The following is a 24,076-nucleotide window of genomic DNA, read 5'->3' on the forward strand; positions in this document are numbered from 1 at the left end:
TTTTGTTAAGAATTGTGAAAGACTTCAAAAGAATAAACATTTTTCTTAAGATTCTTAGGAAAATTGAAAATGGTTTTTCCCTTTGAAAAATTATGGAAGATTTTAAGGATTTTTGTTTTAATTTGCAGGATTATTAAAAATTGTATGAAAATTTCGATTAATTTAAAAATATATTTAGAAGTTCTGAAAAAAAATCTTAACACATTTCGTTTAAATTACTTGAAATAATTTCAAGTTTTTAGTTAATTTTGAATCTTTTCAAAACTTTTAAATATCTCTTAAAATTACTCAAATTTTTTCTACAAATAATAAGCGTTCAATTATTATTTATGCGTAAAAATTCAACAATTATATTTATAAATTAAACACTTTTTAAATAGAACAATTAAAATTGTGACGCTAAAAGTTTAAAAATTCTTCGAAAATCTAAAGATTCAAAGATTTCTATGAAAAACAATGCAGTTTCAAATTGTTTTCTTTTAAATATTTGGTTTCAATTTACTCGTCTTAAATGAACAGTGAAATATTGCTAAATATAGCATACCTATTATTTTTCTACATTAAGAAATTTCAAATGAAATGGGATAAAAATTAAATAATTTAGACTCACAATATTTCAAATTTAATAAAAACCTTTGATTATGACTGTATTATTATGTATTTATTTTTAAGTTGAGAAAAGTAAAACCCACGCTTACATTTTTTAATTGTTGAAAAATTAATAGAAATAATATATTAATAAATTTCTTAATTAAATTTAATATAAAAAACAATATAAAGGAAGACCTGAAACTCTGAATTAGAAATATTTTATTGATAAATCATGAAAATTTGTATTTAAAAATAAAATTACCAGAATAAATAATATATTAATTTCAATTCTTATCAAGACTTTCGGACTGAAACAGGTACAATTTGGAAATTCTTAAATTTTTAACGAATCTAGAATTGTTTGGTCAAATAAATTATTGTTCAGATTTCTATAATTAAAGTACAGATCCATTTTAGAAATTGTTTATTTGTATTTACAGTTGATAAAATAAAACTGTTTTTTATCAAGAAATTTCAACTTCGAATGCTTTTAATTTTTAACTATTTAAATCTTCAAAACTGCACTTTAATTAATAATTATTTTGTAAGCCTTTAAAACTGAATTTTAAAATTCTTTAAATTAAAATATATGCGTTTAAAAATTAAAAATCTAAAATGGAAAATTTTTTAAATGAAAGATTTTCAAATTAAGCATTCTAAACTGAATGATATAATCATTTATAAAAATCACAATTTGAAAAATTATTTTTAAAAAACGGTTGAATTCAAATTTGAGCAAAATTTGCATTCTAAAAGTTTTGTTAAATTCCCGGTTTAAAAAATAAATTCACTGTCATTTCCCGGTTTTCCAGGTTTCCCGGTCCAGCGGCCACCCTGAATTTTCAACAATTGAAAATTCAATTATCAATTTTCTTTAATTTTCAACAGATTCAAATTCAAACTTCTCCAATTTTCAATGTTCTTCAATGTTCAAACCCAATTTTCATCTGTTGAAGATAAATTTTTTTTCAAGTTTTAACAGATCAAAGTTCAATTTTCTGTAATTTTTAAGAATTAAAAATTATATTTTCTACCATTTTCAATGTTCTTTAATGTTCATAATTTTATTTTCTTTCATTTTCAACAGATGAAAATTCAATCTTCTACAATTTTTATCTGTTGAAGATTCCATTTTTAATTTTCTTCAATTTTAAACAATTGAATTTCCGAATATTGAAATTAATAGCCATGTTGAAAATAGTTTTAAAAAATACTAAACTGAATAAAAAGTAAAATTTGAAGAAAAAATTTCTAATTACAAATTTTCCAGCACCAATAAATCCTTTGATATTCACACAAAAATGGAAAGAATTTATGGGAAAAATGCATTTTTTAGACATCCTGTAATTTCGAATTTTTCTCTAAAACTAATAATTTTTAAAAAGGGAAACTCTCGACCGGCAAATTCGGAAAATAACTATTACTTTTTAACCGGAAATTTTACCAATTTTTAGAAGAAAAATCTATTCAATCACTTGAAATGTCACAAATTTCATTTCATTTCATATAAATATAAATTTAAATAAGTTCGAATTCAAGTTTTTTTGTATGTTATGTTCAATTGTGTTAAAATGCAGTTTAAAGAATTAAACACATACAAACCAATTTAAAGCGTTTGAAATTGAATATTTTAGATAAAAAATATTTTCAATTGATCAAATTTAAATATAAATTAATTAATTTTAAGTAGTTTTCATTAAAAATAAGCAATTGGAAATCAAATAATCAAAACTAATCAATTTGAAACTGAATTGTGTCAGATAGAAAGTCATAAATCATTAAAATTTCAGAGTTCTAAATTTTAACTTTAAATGTAATAATTTTAATTGTTTAATTTTTTTAATTTTCAATTTGTAAGTGAAATTTTTAAATTGTTATATAAAAATAACAGTTGAACAATTATTCATTTCAAACGTTTTAAAATTAAAACAATTCAGCTCCTAATTTAAAATAAGTTTAATTTGAAAGAAAAATTAAAATCATAAATTTGTTTATTTTTCTACAATAAAATTGCTTCAGAATGATAGAATCATCAATATTTCGAAATTTATTGAATCAATCTTCAATTTATAGCACTGCAAAAAATAGCATGGATTTATATTTTTTAACCAGAAATATTTCAACTTTTCAATTTAAAAAAGTTTAAAATTTCAAATTTGCTAGTTTAACGGCATTTAATTAAAAATTATTTATTTGAATAGCGTTGAGAGCTTCCAATATAATGACCGTGACAAATTTATCATGAACCGGAAAAAAACAATAATACAAATTTTACACATAAACAATTTTTATTTTTATTTGCCGGATCTTATCATGCATTAAGGAATAGGGTTCTTTCCAAAGTCAGATATAACTTTTCCAATAAATGGATCTTATTGTATATAAAATTCTAATTATAAAAACGCACATAGAATACTTTTTACATATTGTTTACTATTTTTAATTTAATGTTGAAATATGAATTTTTTATCACGATGACGATAGAGGGCCCCTTTGACGTCAAAGGGGTCGGATTTTCCACCAATCACAGCTCACGTGTCAGTGATTCTCAAATATCTTTTTCTGTGCCGATGTTTTGTTTTTGTTATGTGCACATCGAAAATAGAAGCCGCAAAATATTGTTTCAAAAAATGTCAATGGAGGGTTCCGTAAAGACTAACAGAGAAAATCTACCGAAAATAGATATATTTATGGTATGTGCAAAGAATTCATTGAAAAAGTACTTAAATGTAGCCATGTTTACTGAACAATTCGTAAACATGTAAGATTTTAAAATGTGTTAATAATTGCACTTACTGTTTTCCTTCAACATAATACTGACTCTTGAGCCAAATATTACAAAAGAATAAGTTTTGTTGTCACATAATCCTTAACAAATAAAGCTATCAAATAAAAACAGTCTGAATTGACAGCAGACCGTGGCCTAACCACTTTATCATGAGTTTCGCATCGTTACATTGATAGATAATTATGAGAACCTCTGAGTCACGTGACACCAATATGAAAAAGTGTTTTACCGCCTTCAATTTTTTATAATTTTTTTCTGTTGAAGTACACAAAAGAAAAAAAAATTATAACGCACCTTCGATTCCGGTTAAAATTATGTATTAAAAAATTATTTTATCTAATATCCCGAAAAAAACCTATTTTACTTAGTTTTCAAGATGCACAAAATTCCCGATTTTCCCGTATTTCCTGAGTAGCTAGACACCCTGATTGAAATATTGTATTCTCAAATGTAGTATATTTGAAGAGAAAAGGGGAGATTTTTTTCGAAAACAAGGGAAAAAGGAGAATTTTCAAAAAGTAATTAATAATCTCTTACCTCAAGCCTCTCGTGAACATAACTTTGAGTTCATGCTTCGCTTTTTTAATATCACCAACCAAAACATGAGTTATAGAGTCGGTTATCTCATCTAACCTTGTCGCTCCACTAACGTTGACAATTTTGTTTAATTTATCCTTATACTTCGATTGTAGACCGGCAAGATAAATCTATAAAATTGTTTTTGGTAATATTAGAAATATTCGATTAAATTCTTCAAGAAAATATTTAAAGAATTATTAATGAAGACGTTCTGAAGAATCTTACGTTACAACCATCGAGAAAAGTTCCAAGTTTCTTTACAGAGGCCAGTGAAATATTGTCGAGGAATGTAATGTAAAAATTCACATCAGGTTCGGGAGTATTTTTCCCTTGAGTGCTTGCTGGAGTGATAGCAGGAGTACTAGTTGTAGCGCCCGTACTATTCATTCTACTCATCATACTCAAAGCTATAGACTCATCCACTATTCCGTTTTGATTCTCGAACGGTATTACACTTATGCACGAGAAATTTAGAGTTGCATTAGCTGATAATTAAAAATAATAAAAACAGTTAACACTTATCTTTAAAAATTGTTTGAAATAAGAGGGTGGCGATTCGGCGGACGATTTCAAATTCCCGGTCATTTCGCGGATTTTTTTCCCGATCTAGTTTTTAAATTTTCCCGGTAAAATGAAAGTAAAATTCATATATGTCGAAAAGACGCAAACATTTCTTTTAAACCAAAAAATTTAATTTTCCACTAAAATGATGAATATTTAACTGAAATACTTCAATTTTCAACCAAAAAGATGATTTAAAAAAAGATTAATTATCAAATAAAAAAAATTAATTTTCTACAAAAAAAATACAATTTTTTAACTAAATACATGAATCTTTAACGAAGTAGTTTAATTATCAATTAAAGAAGACAAATATTCAACCAAATAGTTTTAAAATGTAACAGTTACATTTTTAGTTGAAAAAATTAATTATCAACCCAACTGATCAATTTTCAAATAAAATGGGCTTTAAACTGAAACAATATTAATATTGAACTGAAATAGTTAAATTGTCAACCAAACAAAATTTAAATTTAGTAAAAAACGATCAATTCTCAACTAAAACGGAAATAATTCAGTTTTAAGTTAAAAAATTAGGTTAAAAAAGGCGAAAAAATTTCAACTAAAATTATGGAATATTCAACTAGTATAATAGTTCCATTTTGAGTTGAAAAAAAAATTTCAAAAAAAAAAAAACAAATTAAAAAAAAATAGTTCAATTTTTGGCAACAAAAATTCCTTTTCATCCAAAGAAAAAACACTTTCTCAATCAAATAGCTTATTTTTCATCCAAAGAAATGAATTTTTAACAAAAAAGTTTAACTTTTAACCAGCAATTTTATTTGCAACCTAAAAGATTAATTTTCAACTGAAATGATAATTATTCAAATGGTTGAATTTTTAACCGAAAAGAAGTTTTAAACAAAAAGATTAACTTTCGAAGAAAAGGATCATTTTCTCGCAAAAAATTGATTTTTTAACAAAATACGTGAGTTATCAAAAAAATATTTAAATTTTCTATTAAAAAAGGACAAATTTTCAGACACATTGTTAAATTTTAAACTAGAAAAGATGAATTGTCAACTAAAAATATAACAGTTGAATTTTCAGTCGGAGAAATTAATTTTCAACCAAATTCATGAATTTTCAAATAATATTATGAATCTTCAACTGGAATAGGTGAACTTTATCCCTGCTAAAAAAATGATTTTTTGATCATAAAGATGAATTTTTCTTCAAAAATAGACGAATTTTCCACAAAGTACACAAATTTTCAAACAAATAGTTTAATTTTTAAATATAAAAACATTCATTTTTATGCTAATGGTTAAATTTGTATCCAAAAAAGACACATTTTCAACTAAAAAAAGAATATTGGAATTTTACGTTGAAAATCTAATTCTTAATTTTAAAAAAAACGGATTTTCAGCAAAATATTTAAATTTTCTATTGAAATAGTTAAATTTTTAATAAAAAAAATGATTAATTTTACTGCGATCAGATGTAAATTTCCGGTCCTTTCTCGGTTTTCCGGTCAAGTCGCCACCCTGAATAAATACATAAGATTTGATGCTCATTCCAGAAATCACAGCGGTTCAGTAGTTTTATTTTAGGTAAAAAAGGGGATTTTTCTGAAAAAGAAGAGTTAAAAGAGTTGAAAACATGCAGTATTTAAAAAAAAACAATGGAATCAAAATATGTGTACAGTTTAGCGAATTCATTATAAACAATAATTTTTTTAATTTCTAGAGATTTAATTAATACGCTTATTTGGAAAGCTTAAAAAAATTATATTACCAGATACTATTAAATATAATAATTCAAATAAATTCTTATTTTATCCAAATTAATGTTAAATGATTGTGGGTACTATATTAAATTAAATTTAAACCGCTTCAATAAGCTAGATGAATTTTCAACCTTATAATTGGATTATTAACTAAAAAGATCAGTTTTTTAACCAAAAATGGAATAGTTAAATTTTTCATTTAAAAAGTAATTTTCCACACACATAAAATTCCACGGAAGTGATGAGTTTTCAATTAAAATGATAAATCTTTAACTGGAACAGTTAAATTTTAAACCTAAAATATGAACTTCTAATGAAAAAGATTAATTTTCAACTAAGATTAATTTCGAACAAAAAACACGATTTTTATACTATTGAAATAGTTCAATTTGAAGTAAAATAAATAATTTGTTAGCCAAACAAAAAACGAATTTTTAACAAAAGATTTTAACGTTCAAGCAAGTCATTAAATTCTAATTCCAAAAAAAGGTAAATTCTGAACAACAAATGTAGTTGATATTTCAACCAAAAAGGATTTTCATTATTATAAAAAAAAAAACAGTTTAATTCGACCACAAACCAAGACATTCCAAAATGAGTTCAATTCTCAGCCAAGAAATATTTTTCTTCCACGAGAGAGAAGAAATTGCAAACAAACTGTTAAGTTTTCATGCAAAAAGTTTAATTTCACAACAAAAAATACAATTCTTTAACAAAAGATATGAATTTTCCACTAAATAGTTGAATATTTACCAAAAAAATCAGTTTTTAACCAAAAATTGATTAATTAAATTTTCAGACAAAAAATTAATTTTCCACAAAGAAAAAACAATTTTTCAACCAAAGTGGTGAATTTTTAACTAAAACGGATTAATTTTAAACCAAAACAAACCCCTTTTTTGTAGGCGCCGGGCGCCTACTTCAGCTAATTTTATTTAAATTTTAAGAAAATGTTAACATCCCTGAAAATGTAATTATTAAAAAACAAATATAATTAATCCTTTTTGTTTGGAAATTAACTTTCTAATTGAAAATTTTAATTTTTTTTTCTTTATTGAAAATTCAAATATTTTTGGAAGAAAAGTCGACTATTTGGTAGAGAATTCAACAAGTTGTTTGAAAATTAACTTTTCTTGTTTGGAAAACTCATATTTTCAACTATTTGGTTAAAAATTCATATATATGTTTTAAAATGAACTTTTTTGTGAAAAATACAGATTTGATAGTTGAAAATGAACAGCTTTATATCAAATTTGACTGTTTGGCTTGAATACTCAACAATTTGGTTGACATTTTTTCCTTTCTTAATTGGAAAATCTTTCTTGGTTGAAGGTTCATCTTTTTGGTTGAAAATTGAACTATTATGTTGAAAATTCATTTTTTTCTTTTGGTTAAAAATACATTTTTGGTTAAAAAATCACATTTTCGGGTAGGAAAGTTAAATATTTTGCAGAAAAATCGTATTTTTGGATTCAAAATTAAAATATGCTTAACTATTTTGTTAGAAAATATCTGTTTTTGAATAAGGATTCATCTTTTGGCATAAAAACTCAACCATTTGGTTAAAAATTAATTAATTTAGTTTAGTATCTTTCGGATTTAGTTTCTCATTAAGGAAATATTTGGAATTAGTTTTTTCTCCATTTTTCTGTTTACGATTCTTAAAAAATGAATCGAACCCTTTAAAAAAAAGGGAAAATTAGGTCAAAGTTTAAGATTTTCTGGTGTTTCTTTTTTTGTGAAAATTTATGGGGATTAGGTAAAAAAGCAGGCGGACAGTGATCCCACTCATTCTACATTATTAAATTTTTGTCCATTAAAATTAAATTTTGTACTTCTCTCTGGGGTTGAGCTCGCTTTTGTTGCATTGTGGATCACGTAATTTTCGAAAGGAAGAGCATATCCGGCCTCAATGCTGTCCATTACCCATTGGTACTTCAAACACGGAATTTCCTTATTCAGGGCGAACCTCAATTTTTCAGTTAAGGCACTTTTCTCCGAGGCCAGAAGAATGTTCGTTTTCGAGCCGTCTAGGTGTCCCATATATTGCTAAAAAGAAAGAGATACGGTATAAAATATACAACTTTTTTTTATCTACACTCGGATCTCAATTTAACCACAGAAAAATATTTTTTTAAAATACTAACGCCGCCATTCGCCGTCACGAGATTCTTGATTTCTAACTTTTCATTTTTACTCAAATCTGTCGCTGTCACAATTGCATTCATGAACACTGGGCACTTGTGTATTTCGAAAGAGGGGTCTGTTGCTTTGACAAAATTCGTCAAGTTTTCTTTCCACACAGCATTTATCCAATCAACTGTCATAATTTTGATTTTCATTTTTACAGCTTGCTGAAAAGTGAAATATTGAAGCGAAAAGTCTAGAATTTAATTGGCATTTCTTTTTTTTTTTAAATATGTAAACAAAAAATTACCTCGTGTTTTTGGGACATTATTCGGTCTGTGACTAAATGCGTTACGCTGCCTAATAATTGCCGGGCGAAAATACCGCCCATGTATTCAACCTTCAGTTGAATTTTAGCCTGAAAGGATTTTTGTAATTATTAAGCAAGCTTTATAAATAGAATCCAGGCCAGGGTGTCTACTCAAATACTGAAAAAAATCCAAGTTTCAAACTTTGTCCAGGCATAATTTTTTATAGTATGGAGCCATTCTAATATTTCGAATTTTTAAAAACAATCAAATCGGAATATGTATAAAGTTTCACAAGTTTATTATGAATAAGGTTCTTTTCCAGTTTTGAGGGATTTAATAATTAAGTTCAATTTAGAAAGTTTTGAGAAATTATATTACGAGATATTTTTTAAATATATTAGCACGTTTGATTGATTAAATAATCGAATAATAATAACATAATTCATCATGTACTCCATTTGTCCCTAAATTCCATGGATTTGAATAATAGTTAAAAAATTTTATTTTATCTTCTTGCACTTGAAATTTAGTGCCTATTTAGATCAAATTAATTAACAAAAGAATTTAACATTAAATCAAGTAATTTTATTTTCAATCAAAAAGATTAATTTTCCAATGCAATTATGAATATTCAACTGGAGTACTTAAATTTTCCACCAAAGCGATGAATTTGCAAACAAGATTAATTTTCAAACAAACAGATATTTTCTACAAAAAATGAACATTTATCAACGAAATACATGAATTTAACTAAAAAAGACAAATTGGAAACCAACAATGAAATAGTTCAATTTTCATTTTGAAAAATTATTATTCAACCAAACTGACGAATTTTTAACTAAAATAATGGATATTCAACTGGAATAGTTAATTTTTATAACAAAAAGATGACTTTTTGAAAAAAGAGTTTAACTTTCAAACAAACAGTTTTATTTTTTAAACAAAATGAATTTTTGATTAAAATAATTAATATTAACCAGGAATAGTTGATTTTTCAATCTCAAAGATGAATTTTTAACCAAGAAGAATAATTTCTACGAAAACGGACGAATTTTCAACAAAATACATGAATTTTCAACTAAAATGATAAACATTCATCTGGAATAGTTGGGCTTTGTACCAAAAAGATGAATTTTTAGCAAAAGAGTTCAACTTTTCACTAAGCTTTTCTATCAAAGAAGAAGATTTTTCGTCGAAGTAGGTACATAAATTTTGAACTAAAAAAAATTAATTTTAAACAAAAAATGTAATAGTTACATTTTTAGTTTAAAAAATCAAATTTCAACTAAAATGATGAATCTATAACTGGAATAGTTGAGTTTTCAACCAAAAGGGTGTATTTTCAACTAAAAAGACAAGTATACACCTGGAAAGTTGGATTTTGAAACAAAAAGATTAACTTTTAACCAAACAGTTTTATTTTGAATAAGAAGATGAATTTTTAACTTATATAATGAATATTTAACCAGGATACTCAAATTTTCAACTAAAAAAGACAAATTTTGAACGAAAAATGGATTAGTAAAATTTTCTGTTAAAAAAAATTGATTCTCAACAAATTTAATGAATTTTCGCAAGGATGAAATTTCAAAAAAGCAGACTAATTTCAACAAAAAAAAAAACGAATTTTCAAACAAAATACATCAATTTTCAACTAAAAGAGATAAAATGTCACCCAAAAATTTGAATAGATAAATTTTCAATAAAAAATAATAATATTCAAACCAAATAAAAAACAAATGTTTTTATGTTTTATAAACATAAATGATGAATCTTTAACTAAAACTGTATTTTTTAACAAAAAAGATTAATTTTTAACCACACGGAGAGAAATTTCAAGAGATTAACTTACGGAACTGCTCTTTGATTTTATTCACACTTTGACGCAAGAACCCTTGCTTTTAGATCAACGACCGCTACTTTAAAAGCATGGGTTCCGAAATTTTAGTTCTTGAACCAAAACGTCAATAAAATCAAACAGCAGTTCCGTGATTTAATCTATTGAAATTTCCCTTCGTGCAAAGAAGATTAATTTCTACCAAAAAACACAAATTTTCAACAAAATAGATGTTTTTCAAATCAGAGATGAAATTCGAACAAAAATAATGAATCTTGGGGGAAAAAGTTTTTAAACATAAGAAAAACTTTCAACTAATTAAATTTTTATTTAAAAAAAAAGTGATTCTGAACGAAAACTATAGTAGCTGAATTTTCAAGTAAGGACCTTTCAGTAAAGGGAGAGATAAAGTGACAAATTGTTAAACATTTAACAAAAAAAAACATTAATTTTTTACCAAAAATAATGAATTTTCAACAAAAAACATGATTTTTTAAACATACCATTGAATTTTTAAAATAAAAACGATCAATTTTCAACCAGAAGTACATAAGGTAAATTTTCAGTAAAAAAATTGATTGCATACCAAAAAACACTATTACAATTTAAACAAGATTAAGCACTCTCTGGAACAAATCTCCTGGCTTCATAGTCCTTATAGGATAAAAAATGAATGTGCAAAGGATACTTTTTTCACGCCTGAATGGTACCCTTTTTTACGAGACTGGGTGATAATAAAGAAGTTATTAATGGAAAATTGCTCATATTTCTATCAGTAAATAGTTCTAAAATATTCCACAGATTTCTGAGAAACTTATGTCTCGCAATAATTTTTGCATTGGTTTTCAAACCAACATTAATTATGTCCCTTGTTATCCCGGAATTTCAGTTTTAAATCTCAATTTTAAATTATTAAAGTTCGAATGTCTTCAATTTAAGCTTGATTATTTAGGTGAAATATTGAAATCTAAAACTATTTCATTCTTAAAGTTTTTGATTACCAATTATTTAATTTTAAACGTTTTTGAATTATTAAATTTTGGCCGCTTTAAGCTTCAACTTAACAAAACATGTAAACCCAATTTGAAATGATACCATTTTGAATAATTTTAATCAGAAATCGTCTTTTGATATTTGGATTTAAAATTGTTTTAGCATTAAGGCTTCCACTTTGAAATCGTACAATTTGAAACAATTTCGTTACATTTGTTAAATTCGCCATTCAAAATTATTCAAGTTCAGAAACTTTCAATTTCAAAATGCCCAAAATGATTTTTGATAGGTTTAAAATACAATATTGGGCTCTTAAAGGATTCTAAGCGTCAATTCCAGGTTTTTTTTTCAGGTATCTGAAGTTTTTTTAAGTCTAATTTTTCATAGTACGGAGCCATTTCGGTGAAAAAATTTGTAAACTCCAAATTATTTAACTGTAAACTATGCTAAGTATGAAAAATTAGTAAAAAATAATGCAACTACAGAGACACAATGTCAAAATTATCTTTCTTCAAAGTTTTGTGTCCAAACGAAAGTTTTGTTCGGTTTTTTTTCCGTTGTTTCCTATGTAAAATATTAATATTACATAAGTTTGATATTGTGCCTTCGTAGCCCCATTATATTTTGATACTGTTTTTGAATGAGCTTAGTTTTTAGTCAAATTATTTTTAATTTATCGAAATAATTTGATAGTATCCAAAAATACCCCTCAATTTCGTTCGAATCCCAGTTCGTATTATGTATCTATAAAGTTTTGCGAGTTTATTATTGAGGATAGTTAAACTGCGATATGCCACATGGTGACAGAAATCCGAACTAAAAATAATAGGTACGATCTTATGGAAAAATGCGAAACCGAGAACATTTCTTAAATTCTATGATTTTTCCTTGAATAATTTTTCATTTTAATTCATTAATATTCAAATATTAGCATTTTAATCTTGTAATAATTTTAACATCGAATATTTTATAAATGAAATAAAACAGTATTTCATATACAATCTTAAAATTTTCAAATTTATTAATTCATTATAAAAAAGTATTTTCTATTATAAAAGATGGTTTTTTGACAAATTAATTGAATTATTAACATACTAGTTGAATTATCAACCTAAAAAGACTAATTCCCAATGAAAAAGCGTAATAGTTTATATTTCAATCAAAAAATAATGAAATTTATAAAAAAAAATAATTCTAAATATGACTTCAATAAAAAATCAATTTTCCTCGAAACTGATGCATTTTTACCCAACAAAAATGAAATTTCAAACTGAAAAATTATTTTTTTACCAAAAAATGCGAATTTTCAATTAAAAAAGATCAATCTTAAAAAAATGGAAGTTACATTTTTTGTTAAGAAAATGAATTTTACACACACACACACACAAACAGTATATTCCACTAAACAGTTAAATTTGCAACCGAAGAAAATAAAATAAAAAGAAAATTTCAATGAAAAAAATAAACATTGAACAGTGTAGTTCAGTTTTTACCCAAGTTGTGTAGCTTTCAATTAAAAAAGATTAAGTTTCAACAAAATAATTACATTTTCAACCGAACAGATGAATTTTCAACTAAAAATATAAATATTTAGCAAAAAAACTGATTTGTTAACAATTTGATTCATCCAAATCTTTGAAACAAATTAGTTGAATATTGAAGCAAAGAAGAATGATTTTTAACCAAAAAGTTGCATTTTAATTTTCAAAAAAAGTTTCTTCTAAAACAGATCAAGTTTTAAATCAAAAAGATAATTTTTCAAAAAAAATAGTTGAATTTTCTGTTGAAAGAGATTTCAGTCGAGTTTTCAGTTTTTCACGATCAAAATATGAAATTTTAAAAAAGGAAATAATTTTATATGAAAAAAATTGATTTTCCATCAAAGAAGTTGTGCTTTCGTCCAAAAAAGATTCCAGTTGATTCTGCCAGATAAAAAATGGATTTTTTAAACAAAAAAATAAACTTTCTTTTTCTACCAAAAAGGATGAATTTTTAACAAAATAGTAACATTTTTGCCAAAGATGTGAATTTTTAAATAAAAAATGCAAACTAAAAAAAAGAGTTGATTTTTCAACCAAAAAGTTACAGTTTTATTCAATAAATATTTCCAAAGAAGATTCCAGTTCAGTTTCTTTAGAAGAAAGTTGCTGCGAACTCAGATACAAGATTTTTCAATTTTAAACGCTTTGAATTAGAAATGATACAATTTCAACTCCTTTCTAATAAAATTGTCCATTTAAAAAAATTTTCGTCTGAAATTTTTCAATTTGGAACGGTTTGAATTAGAAATAATACAGTTTTAATTCATTTGAATTTTAAATGATCGAATTTTTAGAATTGTATTCAGAAAATATTTCATTATTAACGTTTCGTACTTGTCCTATTTTCGAAATTTTATTTTAATCTTAAATCGTTAAAATTCGTGAAATTCTATACACAAAAAAACAAACAAACAGAATTTGTGGCTACATACATTAATTAAAATTTATTCAAGCTTACAATGCATTGAAACTTACATGAAATAGTGAAATAATTGTTTTTTTTGTTGTTGTTTGTTAACAAAATTTTGGGACAAAAATGTCTTTTTTCACTCTATAAAATTAAAATTCTCTCTAAAACGATTTGTTTTTTATGAAGATTTGTTTTTAGTATTTATGCATTGTGTTAAACTTTACAAAACAATCGTAAAAACACTTTTATGCAAAAATTAAAATACATCTTTAAAATTGTACCTACTCTTTCTAGTTCCAGTTTTTGGCACCAGGTGGCGAAATTGTCGACCACCATTCCCAATATTAATGTTTTTTTTCTTAGTTTCTAGAGATTCAATTTCTGCAATTAATATGCTTAATTTAGAAAGCTTTACAAAATTGTATTAAGAGATATTCTTAAATATATTAACAACGTCGACTATTATAATAATAAAATAATACTGAAACATGATTAATAATTTCTTTAATGTGTCCCTAAAAACGATGAATTTGATAATAATTCAAATAAATTTTTTTTCTTCTTATACTTAAACTTTAATGTATATTTAGATAAAATTGATATAACTGAGATATAAAATTCTCTTTAAACCGCTTCAAAATCCTAACTTTTGAAGTACAAATATTGCATTTTTAACCAGATTTATGAATTTTTAACCCAATAGTTAAATTTGCATCCAGATTAATTTTTTACCAGATATACAAAAAAGTTTCACTTTCAAACAAGTAGTTTTATTTTCAACCATAAGGATGAATTTTCAACGACAATGGTGAATATTTAACTGGAATACATACATTTTTAAACGATAAGAATAATTTTCTAAAAAAAAGACTATTTTCAACAAATCTCATGAATTTTCAATCAAATATTTGAGTTTTCCACCAAAAAAAAAAGATCAATTTTCAACCAAATAGTTCTAAATCTAAAAAAGATCAGTTCCACGCATGAATATTTAACTTCACTTATGGGTACTGTATGGAGTCCCGAAACGTTGGTAATACAATTTTATCATTTTTATTTTTATTTTGACTTTTATTTTATTGGAATTTGATAGTAATAAAATAAAAAAAGACGAAAAAAAGAAGTAAGGGGATGTGGTTGGTTGTCTTCTCATTTTTCTTTTCTCTTTTTTATTAATTTAAAATGTTTTTTATGTTTATCCAAAAATTATTATTTTTTTGTTTTTTCAGATTAAAATAGGAGCTTTTTTCATTTTTTCGTTGTGGTCAAAATTTGGTCTTTCGATTCTTGTTTTTTAACAGAAGTTTGCATCAATTTGATTATTGGACGTTAAATATGATTTTTAATTTGGATTTTAATCTAATTTAAATTTCTTAAATTTCGAACTTGAATAGATTCATTTAAAAATAAAAAGCTGAATTTTCAACTAAAGTCATGAATATTTAACTGTAATAATTGAACTTTAAACCAATAAAAACCATTTTTAACCTAAATAAATAAGAACTTTCAACTAAATAAGATCAGTCAATAATTGAATAAATTTTTGTTTGAGAAAATTAATTTTAACCAAGAAGATGAACTTTGAACTAAAATAATGGAATTTTGAACTGAAATAGTTTCATTATCAGTTAAAGGAAAAAAAATTAATGTTAAACGAAACAAAAATTCAACAAAATACTTAAACTTTTAACTGGAAAATTTTAATTTTCAGCAAAAAAATTAATTCTCAGCCAAAGAAAACACGAATTTTCCATAAAATAGCTCATTTTTCATGAAAAAATGAATTTTTTATTAAAATTATGGATTCTCAAAAAAAATTCATTTTTGCAAAAGTTTAACTTTCAAGCAATAAATTAAATTTTCATTGCAAAAAAAAAATGAACTCTAAACGAAAAATGTAGAAGACGATATTTCAACAAAACATATATTAAATTTTTTAATGAGAAACATTTGAATTCAACAAAAAAAAACTACTTTTTAACATGAGTCGATTTTTCAACTAAGAGAAATAAAAAATTGCGAATAAACTGTTGAAATTTTAAGCTAAAAGATGAATTTTCAACAACAACAAAAATATTTTTTTTTTAACAATTGGAACAAAATTTGCACCTATGTAGATACTTGAATTTTGAACTAAAAATGATACATTTTCAACTAAAAATAGAGAATTTTAATTTTTTAGCTGAAAAAATTAATTAAAAAAAAAAGTTCAACAAAATAATTATTTATTGTGATTAAAAAAATAAGTAAGCGCTCGAAAAGATTCGTTGGCAATTCAATGGTTTCCAGTTTTCCAGGTAGGGTAGACACCCTGTAATATTTGATTCAGCAATTAACCTTAACATCCTGTGTGAAGCCAGAGGCACAAACGACTAAATCTCGCATTGCAGTTACAAAAACAGGATTCCTTCCTTCCGGAATCATTTCGTTATTCATGAAGCAACAAAGTAAACATCGGGGCCCGACAATTCTGCTAAAAAATTTCGTATAAGAAAAATAAAGATTAGACCTATTCTACAAAAAAAAATTAATAATTGTATAGGCATCCTACCCGTTTTAATAATTATTTGTTGTAAATGAAATTTGAGCACTTACGAGCATCTGCAAGCTTTCAAGCTTTCGAACACCTTTCCATCGAACTCTTCCATGACAAACACATCTTTCTTTTGTGGCTCCATTTTCAGGCATTTCTTTTCTGAGAGCCAGACTGGATTTATATCCAATTCTTCACATTTCTACAAAGGCAGATAGATCAACTTCAATGAAATTAGAAAAGTTAAGCAAATTTTGGCTTGTAAAGAATTTTAAGTGATACAGAGTGGTCACTCAAAATTAAAAATTAAATCCAGACTATTTCGCTGTGTCCCGAGTCAAAAATTATATTTTTTTCCGGTAGAGTTTTAAGCATTTATCATAATTATTATTTACAGGGTAGCCGTTTTAACCCAAGAAAAAAATTCCCGGTCATTTCGCTATTTTTCTGGTTAACAAACATTTTTTCCGGTCAATGAAATTTAAAAAATCGAATTCTATTCTAAACATTTTTGCATTTAAAGCAATAAACAATAAACAACAAATTAAATTTACACGTATCAAATAGAAGGTTCTAACACTTTTCAATTGAAAATTTTTTAAATGAAAAGCAGACAAACTGCGATAACTTTTATAAATTATAGAGTTGAAAAATTCAGATTGAATTCAAAAAATATAAATCAACGTTAATATTTCCAATACTCTAAATTAAAGAATCCAGCAATAAACTTTAAAAAATTTCAAAATTATATTTTTTAAGTAATTTTAAGCTAGACAAATTAAAAATTAAAAATATTTTTTTTTTAATTAACAATTTTTTAAATTAGAAGTTAAATTATTTTAATTTTAAATAGTTAAAGCATCCTTCAAAAACTTAAAAAATTTAATTCCAAAACATTGAGAAATCTAGAAGTGGTTTTATATTTTTCCAAATTTAAAATCATTGTTGAAATTTTTTCGAAAAGTTTAAATATATTTTTAAATGAATTGAATTTTTCCTACAACTTTTAGAAAATCCTGTAAATTAAAAAAAATCCTTAAAATTTGAATTTATAAATAACAATAGAAACACTTATTATTTTTCGAAAAAATTATAGTAACCTTAAGAGGTATCTAGAAGTTTTAAAAATATCAAAATTAAAATTAGAACTTGAAATTATTTTAAATCATTTACTAGAAGTTTGTGCCCCGAAAAAATTAGGTTATTCGTATCCAAATTTTGGCGCAAATACCCACAGCAGAATTTAAAACAAAATGCAGACTTGTGCAGATTTCAACCAAAAAATTTCGAAACTTTTGAAGAATTGTGAAAGGCTTAAAAAGAATAAAAAACTTTTATTGAAATTCCTAGGAAAATTGAAAATGATTTTTCATTTTAAAAAATTATTGTAACAGAAAATTTTAACAAGATTTTAAGAGATTTCCGAAATGATCAAAGCAGAAGCTGGAAGATTTGAAGGATTTTTTTAATTTGCAGGATTTTCCAAAAGTTGTAGGAAAAACTCTAAAAACTATGAAATATCACTTGAAATTACTCAAATTTTGTTTACAAATAATAAATGTTCAATTGCTATTTATACGTCAAAATTTAACAATTTCACTCACAAATTAACCATTTTTAAACAGAACAATTCAAATTGTACCGTTAAAAGTTGAAAAGCTCTTCGAAATTCTACAGATTCAAAGCTTTCTATGTACTTTCACATATATTTGTGTTAAATTTACTCGTCTTAATGAACAGCGAAATTTTTAATGGCTAAGGAAACTAATAAAAATAATATATTAATAAATTTATTTATTCAATTTAATATGAAAAATAATATAAAGAAATACCTAAAACTTTGAATTAAAAATATTTTATTGATGAATCATTAAAATTGACTTACGAATTCAAACAGTCACAATCTGGAAATTTTCAACTTTTGAACATATATAAAATTGCTTTGTCAAATAAATTATTGTTCAGTTTTGTATATTTTAATTATTTACAAAACTGTTGAAATCAAACTTGGGCAAATTTTTCTTCTGAAATTTCGTAATATTCCCGGTCAAGGAATAAATTCACTGTCATTTCCCGGTCTCCGAAAATTCCGGGTCCAACGGCCACCCTGATTTAGAACCAATGGTTTTACCATGTACATTTTTTAAATAATTAAACATTTTATAATTCCCAGGTAAAATATATAAATTACTGTAAAAGAGAATACAGACTTTACAGCTAAAAATGCTCTAGAAACAGGGAAAATAAGTTGATTTGTGAAAAAAATTGGGAAAAAATTATTTTTAACAACATTAATGTTGATTAATTAAACATATTCCTAGAATTTCAGGTCAAAATAAATGCCAGTTTTAACCAAATAGTGAAATGTTTAATAAAAAAGAAGAATATTCTATCAAAAAAGTTAATTTTTAACCGATTAACATGAAGTTACAAACATAATATTAAAGTAACAAGTAAATTACTTAAATACTTAGACAAAAAAGATGAATTCTGATCCAAAAATATAATAATCAACTTCTCAACTGAAATTAATTAACTGTCAACCATAAAAGATGAATTTTCTACCAAAAAGAAGAGTTTTCAAACAAAATTGAATTCGCGACAAAGGAAGACGACTTTTTAAGAAAATATTTGAAATATAAAAAAAAAATCATTTTCAATCCAATACTAGAATTGTTGACCGAAAGAGATTAACGCTGAATCCACAATACAATAGTAGAGTTTTCAAATAAAAAATGTAATTTTCAACAAAATATTGAAATTTTCTATCGACTAGTAGAATTCTTAACAAAGGGAAATAAATTCTGAACCCAAGATATAAAAGTATACTTTTCATTATAAAATAATTAGCTTTCAACGAAAAAAGATCAATTTTCAATAAGAAACAGGCGATTTTTCTATCAATAGATAAATTTTTCATCTAAAAGGACGGTTTTTTATTTTAAAAAAACGAATGTTTAACAAAATAGTTAAATTTTGGACCGAAAAAAAATTGGATTCTCAAAAAAATTATTAGGTCTTTAAACAAATAGTTGAATTTCCAGCTGAAAGAGAAATATAGCTTTTAAGAAAATAGTTAACTTAAAAAAAAAATACTAAATTTTTCACCAAAAAACCTAACGGGGCGAATTCTGAACCCAAATTATAAGAGTAAATTTTACAATAAAAATTAATCTACTTTCAACCGTAAAATAATAATTTTTAACAAAGAAAAAGACTTCTACCAAAAGATAAAATGTCAATCCAAAAGGATGGATTTTTTTGTCGAAAAAGATGAATGTTCAAGCAAACAGTTGAATTTTGGACCAAAAAAGACAATTTTCTAAGAAAATAGTTGAATTTTTAATAAAATAATAACATTTTTAACCAAAAGAGTACATCTCCAATCTTCAATCTAACAAGATCGTTTTTCTATCCAAAAAGACGAATGTTTAACAGAACAGTTGAATATTTCAATAAAATAATGATATTTTAAACCAAATATTAGAATTTATAACCAAGAGAGATGAATTCTGTACCAAAAATATAATAGTAGATTTTTCAATAAAAAAGAAATAACCATAAAAGTTGAATTTTCTACCAAAAAATATCAACTTTCTCGAATAGTTAAATATTCAAGAAAATAATGAAAATTTCCATCAAAAAGTATAATTTGTATCCACAAGAGATGAATTCTGAACCAAAAATACAGTAGTATACGGTTGAAAATATGAATAACTTTTTAATCAAATATTACTAATATATATATATATAATTAAAAATTTGTCATAAGGACAACCGCAGGATTTCGCCGGGAGCGGGTGCTAATCTGAAAAATTGCACCCGCTTCCAGCGAAATCGCGGTAAAATTTCAGCCATAACCACGTCTCACAACCGTGAGATAGGTGGTTACAGTCTGTAAAGGAATCAATACGACGATCCAGCAAAAGCCTCGTGGACCCTATATATATATATATATTTGAAATTTTAAGAAAATTATGCAATTTCCCATCAAATAATAGACTGTGTAAGCAAAGGAGATGAATTCTAAACTAAAATTGTATTAGTAGATTAATCATATAAACGAATGAACTTTAAATAAAAAAGATTACTTTTTAACGAAACCATTGTTTATTCAACAAAATAATTACATTTTCAACCAGATAGTAGAATTTTTAATCAAACGAAATTAATTCTGAACCCTGAATACAGTAGTACATTTTTCAAATAAAAAGAATTAGCGCTCAACCACAAAAGATGAACTTTCAATAAAACAGTTAATTTTGCACAAAATAATTAAATTTTTAACTGAATAATATAATTTGTAAGCAAAAGAGATAAATTCTAAAAAAAAATATTACTTTTCTACCAAAAAGAGGAATTCTTTAGAAAAGACGAAGGGAGGGGAATAGGGGGGAGTTTAAAATTTGTGATTTAATAAACTACACACAAAAAATGTGTTTGCGATGAATGAAATGTGTAATGAAGATGGAAAGATAAAATACAGACAAAAACAATAAATCTTGAAATTGAAAATTTATATAAAATGTATTAAATTTATGTTTAAAAAATTATATAATGTTTACTCACATTGTAAGCTAGCCACATGTCATCGGAACATTCTTTGTCACTGGCATATTTGCTGGGAATAACGAAATACACAGTTACCCCTTCAGGGTCAAGTGTACTTTCTTGACTCGCCATTGTTACAATCCTCTATTTGGGAAGCGAAAGAGACAAATGCATTTAAAAAATTTAATTAAAAAAACAAATATTTATTATGAAAATGAAAAAATCTCAATAAATTAAAAAGTTTAGACCAAAGGCACATTTTGTCTAGTAAAGTTGAAACAATAAACTTATATTACAAATTTTTACACCTGAGAAGATAATTTCCTAAATTTGCAAAAAGAATAATTTAATCTTGTCATTTTATCATATTACACTTTTTTGTTTTTACTAGCTCATTTAATACACTGTTTTTTCGATGCATTTCTATAGAATATTCGAAACATAACATTTAAATAGTCAGATTATACTTAAAATTGATGCCTCCCCATTTTATGTGAATCGCATGATGTCTCACAATTGAATATAACATGAAATATTTGCGATTTATGACATTTTTATTATAAATAAACAATATTTGTCATCGCATTAAGGCTACATAATTAATTCTCCTCGTATAATTTTGGAATTTTCTCATAATTTCAAAGTTAGTATTAATTTTTATTTTTCATTGAAGAAAAGGTCAAAATCCTAATATAAAAATTGGTCAATGAACTGTGATCCTTCATTATTTTATATTTAATAGAAAAATAAAACATTTTGAAATAATAAATTATGTATGTGATAGGTTTTATGTGATTAAAGATTAAAATAGAGATTCAGATTTTACAAACAAATTTTTAAATTAACTTTATATTAATTTAATGCTTAACGGGTTTGTTTCTCATTTTTACAGTCTGACAAACACTTTCGTAGAGGTCCAATTTTCCCTTCTAAAAATGACTGTGCTATGCGTTAATTGAAAACATGTAACCAAAATATGTGAGAACAAAAAAGCTGTAAGTTGTTGGCCTTATAATTAAAATATTATGTGAAATAATAAGTCTAACGACACTTAATATTTCACCAACACAAAATTATAAATGAGTATCGAATTGATTGTATTTATATACTCGGCCCATAAATTTTCCAATTAAAAAGAATTAAAACTGAATATATTCCATAATTGTATACAAATTAAAATATTTTTGTACCTTTTGCACATAATTAATTAATTTAATGAAGGCTAGAGAAAAACCTAACCTCAAAATCTACAGGATGTAAAATCTACATTTACTTAAGATTTGGGGAGTTAAATATTTGAATGAGAAATAATTAATGTAATAAAATGGACAATAACTCACAATCTTTCACTAAAAGAAGGACTTATGTGTATTTTTAGCCATTAAAGGTGATCTTGTCTACAGAAAGGAGACCGAGAAGACTGATTTTCTTCCTCGGCAGGAAACCACTGTCAATAATTTATTAGAATTTTTAAATACTTTTCACGTAAAAGTTTAAATAACTTTAAACACAGTTGTCTACAAGTTTATGCACTTTTATTTTACAAAATGAAAATCCTCGGCTGTCAAACTAATCGCACACATCACAAACGAAAAAAAGGAAAAGAACATTTTCCCGCCGGCTTCTAGTAGTACAACCACCAGTCACTAGGAAGCGCTGATGTAGACCTTGAAAAACGCGCGAATATTCGAATACATCAAATCCTCTGAAAATATTGGTGACCGTTCAAAAAATACGTAACGCTTTTTTTCACAATTTTGACTTTCCCTCCTACCCCCTCAAAACGTTTAGTATTTTATAAAAAGCCCCCTGAAGAGAATTAAAAAAAAAGTGCAAGAATATTTCTTTTCCATTCAGCTTTGAGATTCCAAAATATGATTTAAATTATGAAAAGTAGAAATTTTATTTTTTATGTTAGAGAGTTAATTTTAGCTTATTAATTAAATTTATAACACTTAAAATTCCTAACATTTCTAGTAAAAATATTAAATTTTCAAACAAATTTATGAATTTTTCACCAAATAGAACAATTTTCAACTAAAAAGAAGTGATAATTTACGACCAAAAAAATCCAATTAGCGACGAAATAATTGAATTTATAACCATATCGTTGAATTTTCAATGAAAAACAAATTATTTTTCAACCATAAGTCGAATAGTTAAATTTTAACATAAAAATATTAATTTTCAACCAAAAAAAAAAACAAATTTTGAACAAAATATTAAAATCCTTAACCAAAAAAGAATAATATCAATCAGTTGCACTCTTGAACAAAAAATATTCAATTTCTACCAAAGACTAAATTTCAACTAAGAACGATCAATTTTCTACCAAAACTGAGACAGTTAAATTTTCAGTAAAATAAGTTATTTTTCAACAACAAAAAAGAAATTTTCAACAAAATAGTTTAATATCCAACCAAAGGGATGAGTCTTCAATCAAAACATATTAATTTTCGAAAAGTAGTCCAACTTTGAACAAAGTAGTTCAATTTTTAACCAAGAAGTTAAATTTTGCACAAAATAAAGATGAATTCTCAATGAAAAATGTAATAGTCGATGTTTCATAAACAATTACTTTCAGTTTTATATCAATAACAGTTAAATTCAATAAAAAGAAATAACGAATTTATAAAAAAATAGTTAAACTTGTAAACAAAGAGATAAATTGTCAACTTAAATTATTATGAATCTTCAACCAAATAAATTAATTTTTAACCAAGATTAGTTATTATTTGAACTACTAATAGTATAATCTTTAACTAAAAAGAGAAAAATATTTAATCAGAAATGGAATAGTTAAACTGTTAATCCAAAATATTAATTTTGAACTAATAAAGAAAGCAATTTTCAACTAAAAAATATAAATTATGAACAAAAATTGAAAATTCATATTTTGGGTTAAAATCATATCTTTTTTATTTATAATGCAACTGTTTTGTTCAAAAATTAAATATTATTATAAAAATTCGAAAATTAGATTCAAAGGTTATACTTTTTGGTTAAAAATTCATCTGTTTGGTTG

General features: G+C 24.8%; 1 protein-coding gene across 2 annotated transcripts in view; it reads right to left on the reverse strand.

Moving 5' to 3' along the window:
• LOC117178337 (DNA topoisomerase 2-binding protein 1) overlaps positions 1-22,638 on the reverse strand; it is a 50,802-nt gene extending 28,164 nt beyond the window's left edge. The window contains exons 1-9 of one of the 2 annotated variants that reach the window (XM_033369754.1): positions 22,392-22,638; positions 21,070-21,195; positions 16,563-16,702; positions 16,305-16,437; positions 8,686-8,793; positions 8,396-8,602; positions 8,084-8,297; positions 4,184-4,443; positions 3,917-4,086 (exon numbers count right to left, since the gene is read on the reverse strand). In XM_033369754.1, the coding sequence (XP_033225645.1) occupies positions 3,917-4,086; positions 4,184-4,443; positions 8,084-8,297; positions 8,396-8,602; positions 8,686-8,793; positions 16,305-16,437; positions 16,563-16,702; positions 21,070-21,183 (1,346 nt within the window). In that variant the 5' untranslated portion in view covers positions 21,184-21,195; positions 22,392-22,638. Of the gene's footprint in view, positions 1-3,916; positions 4,087-4,183; positions 4,444-8,083; positions 8,298-8,395; positions 8,603-8,685; positions 8,794-16,304; positions 16,441-16,562; positions 16,703-21,069; positions 21,196-22,391 lie in introns of both variants that reach the window. The other variant, XM_033369753.1, reaches the window with a different exon arrangement.
• Positions 22,639-24,076: the final 1,438 nt, after the last annotated feature.

This window comes from Belonocnema kinseyi, chromosome 8, assembly GCF_010883055.1.
Source record: "Belonocnema kinseyi isolate 2016_QV_RU_SX_M_011 chromosome 8, B_treatae_v1, whole genome shotgun sequence".
In the NCBI taxonomy this organism is placed as follows: Eukaryota; Metazoa; Arthropoda; class Insecta; order Hymenoptera; family Cynipidae; genus Belonocnema; species Belonocnema kinseyi.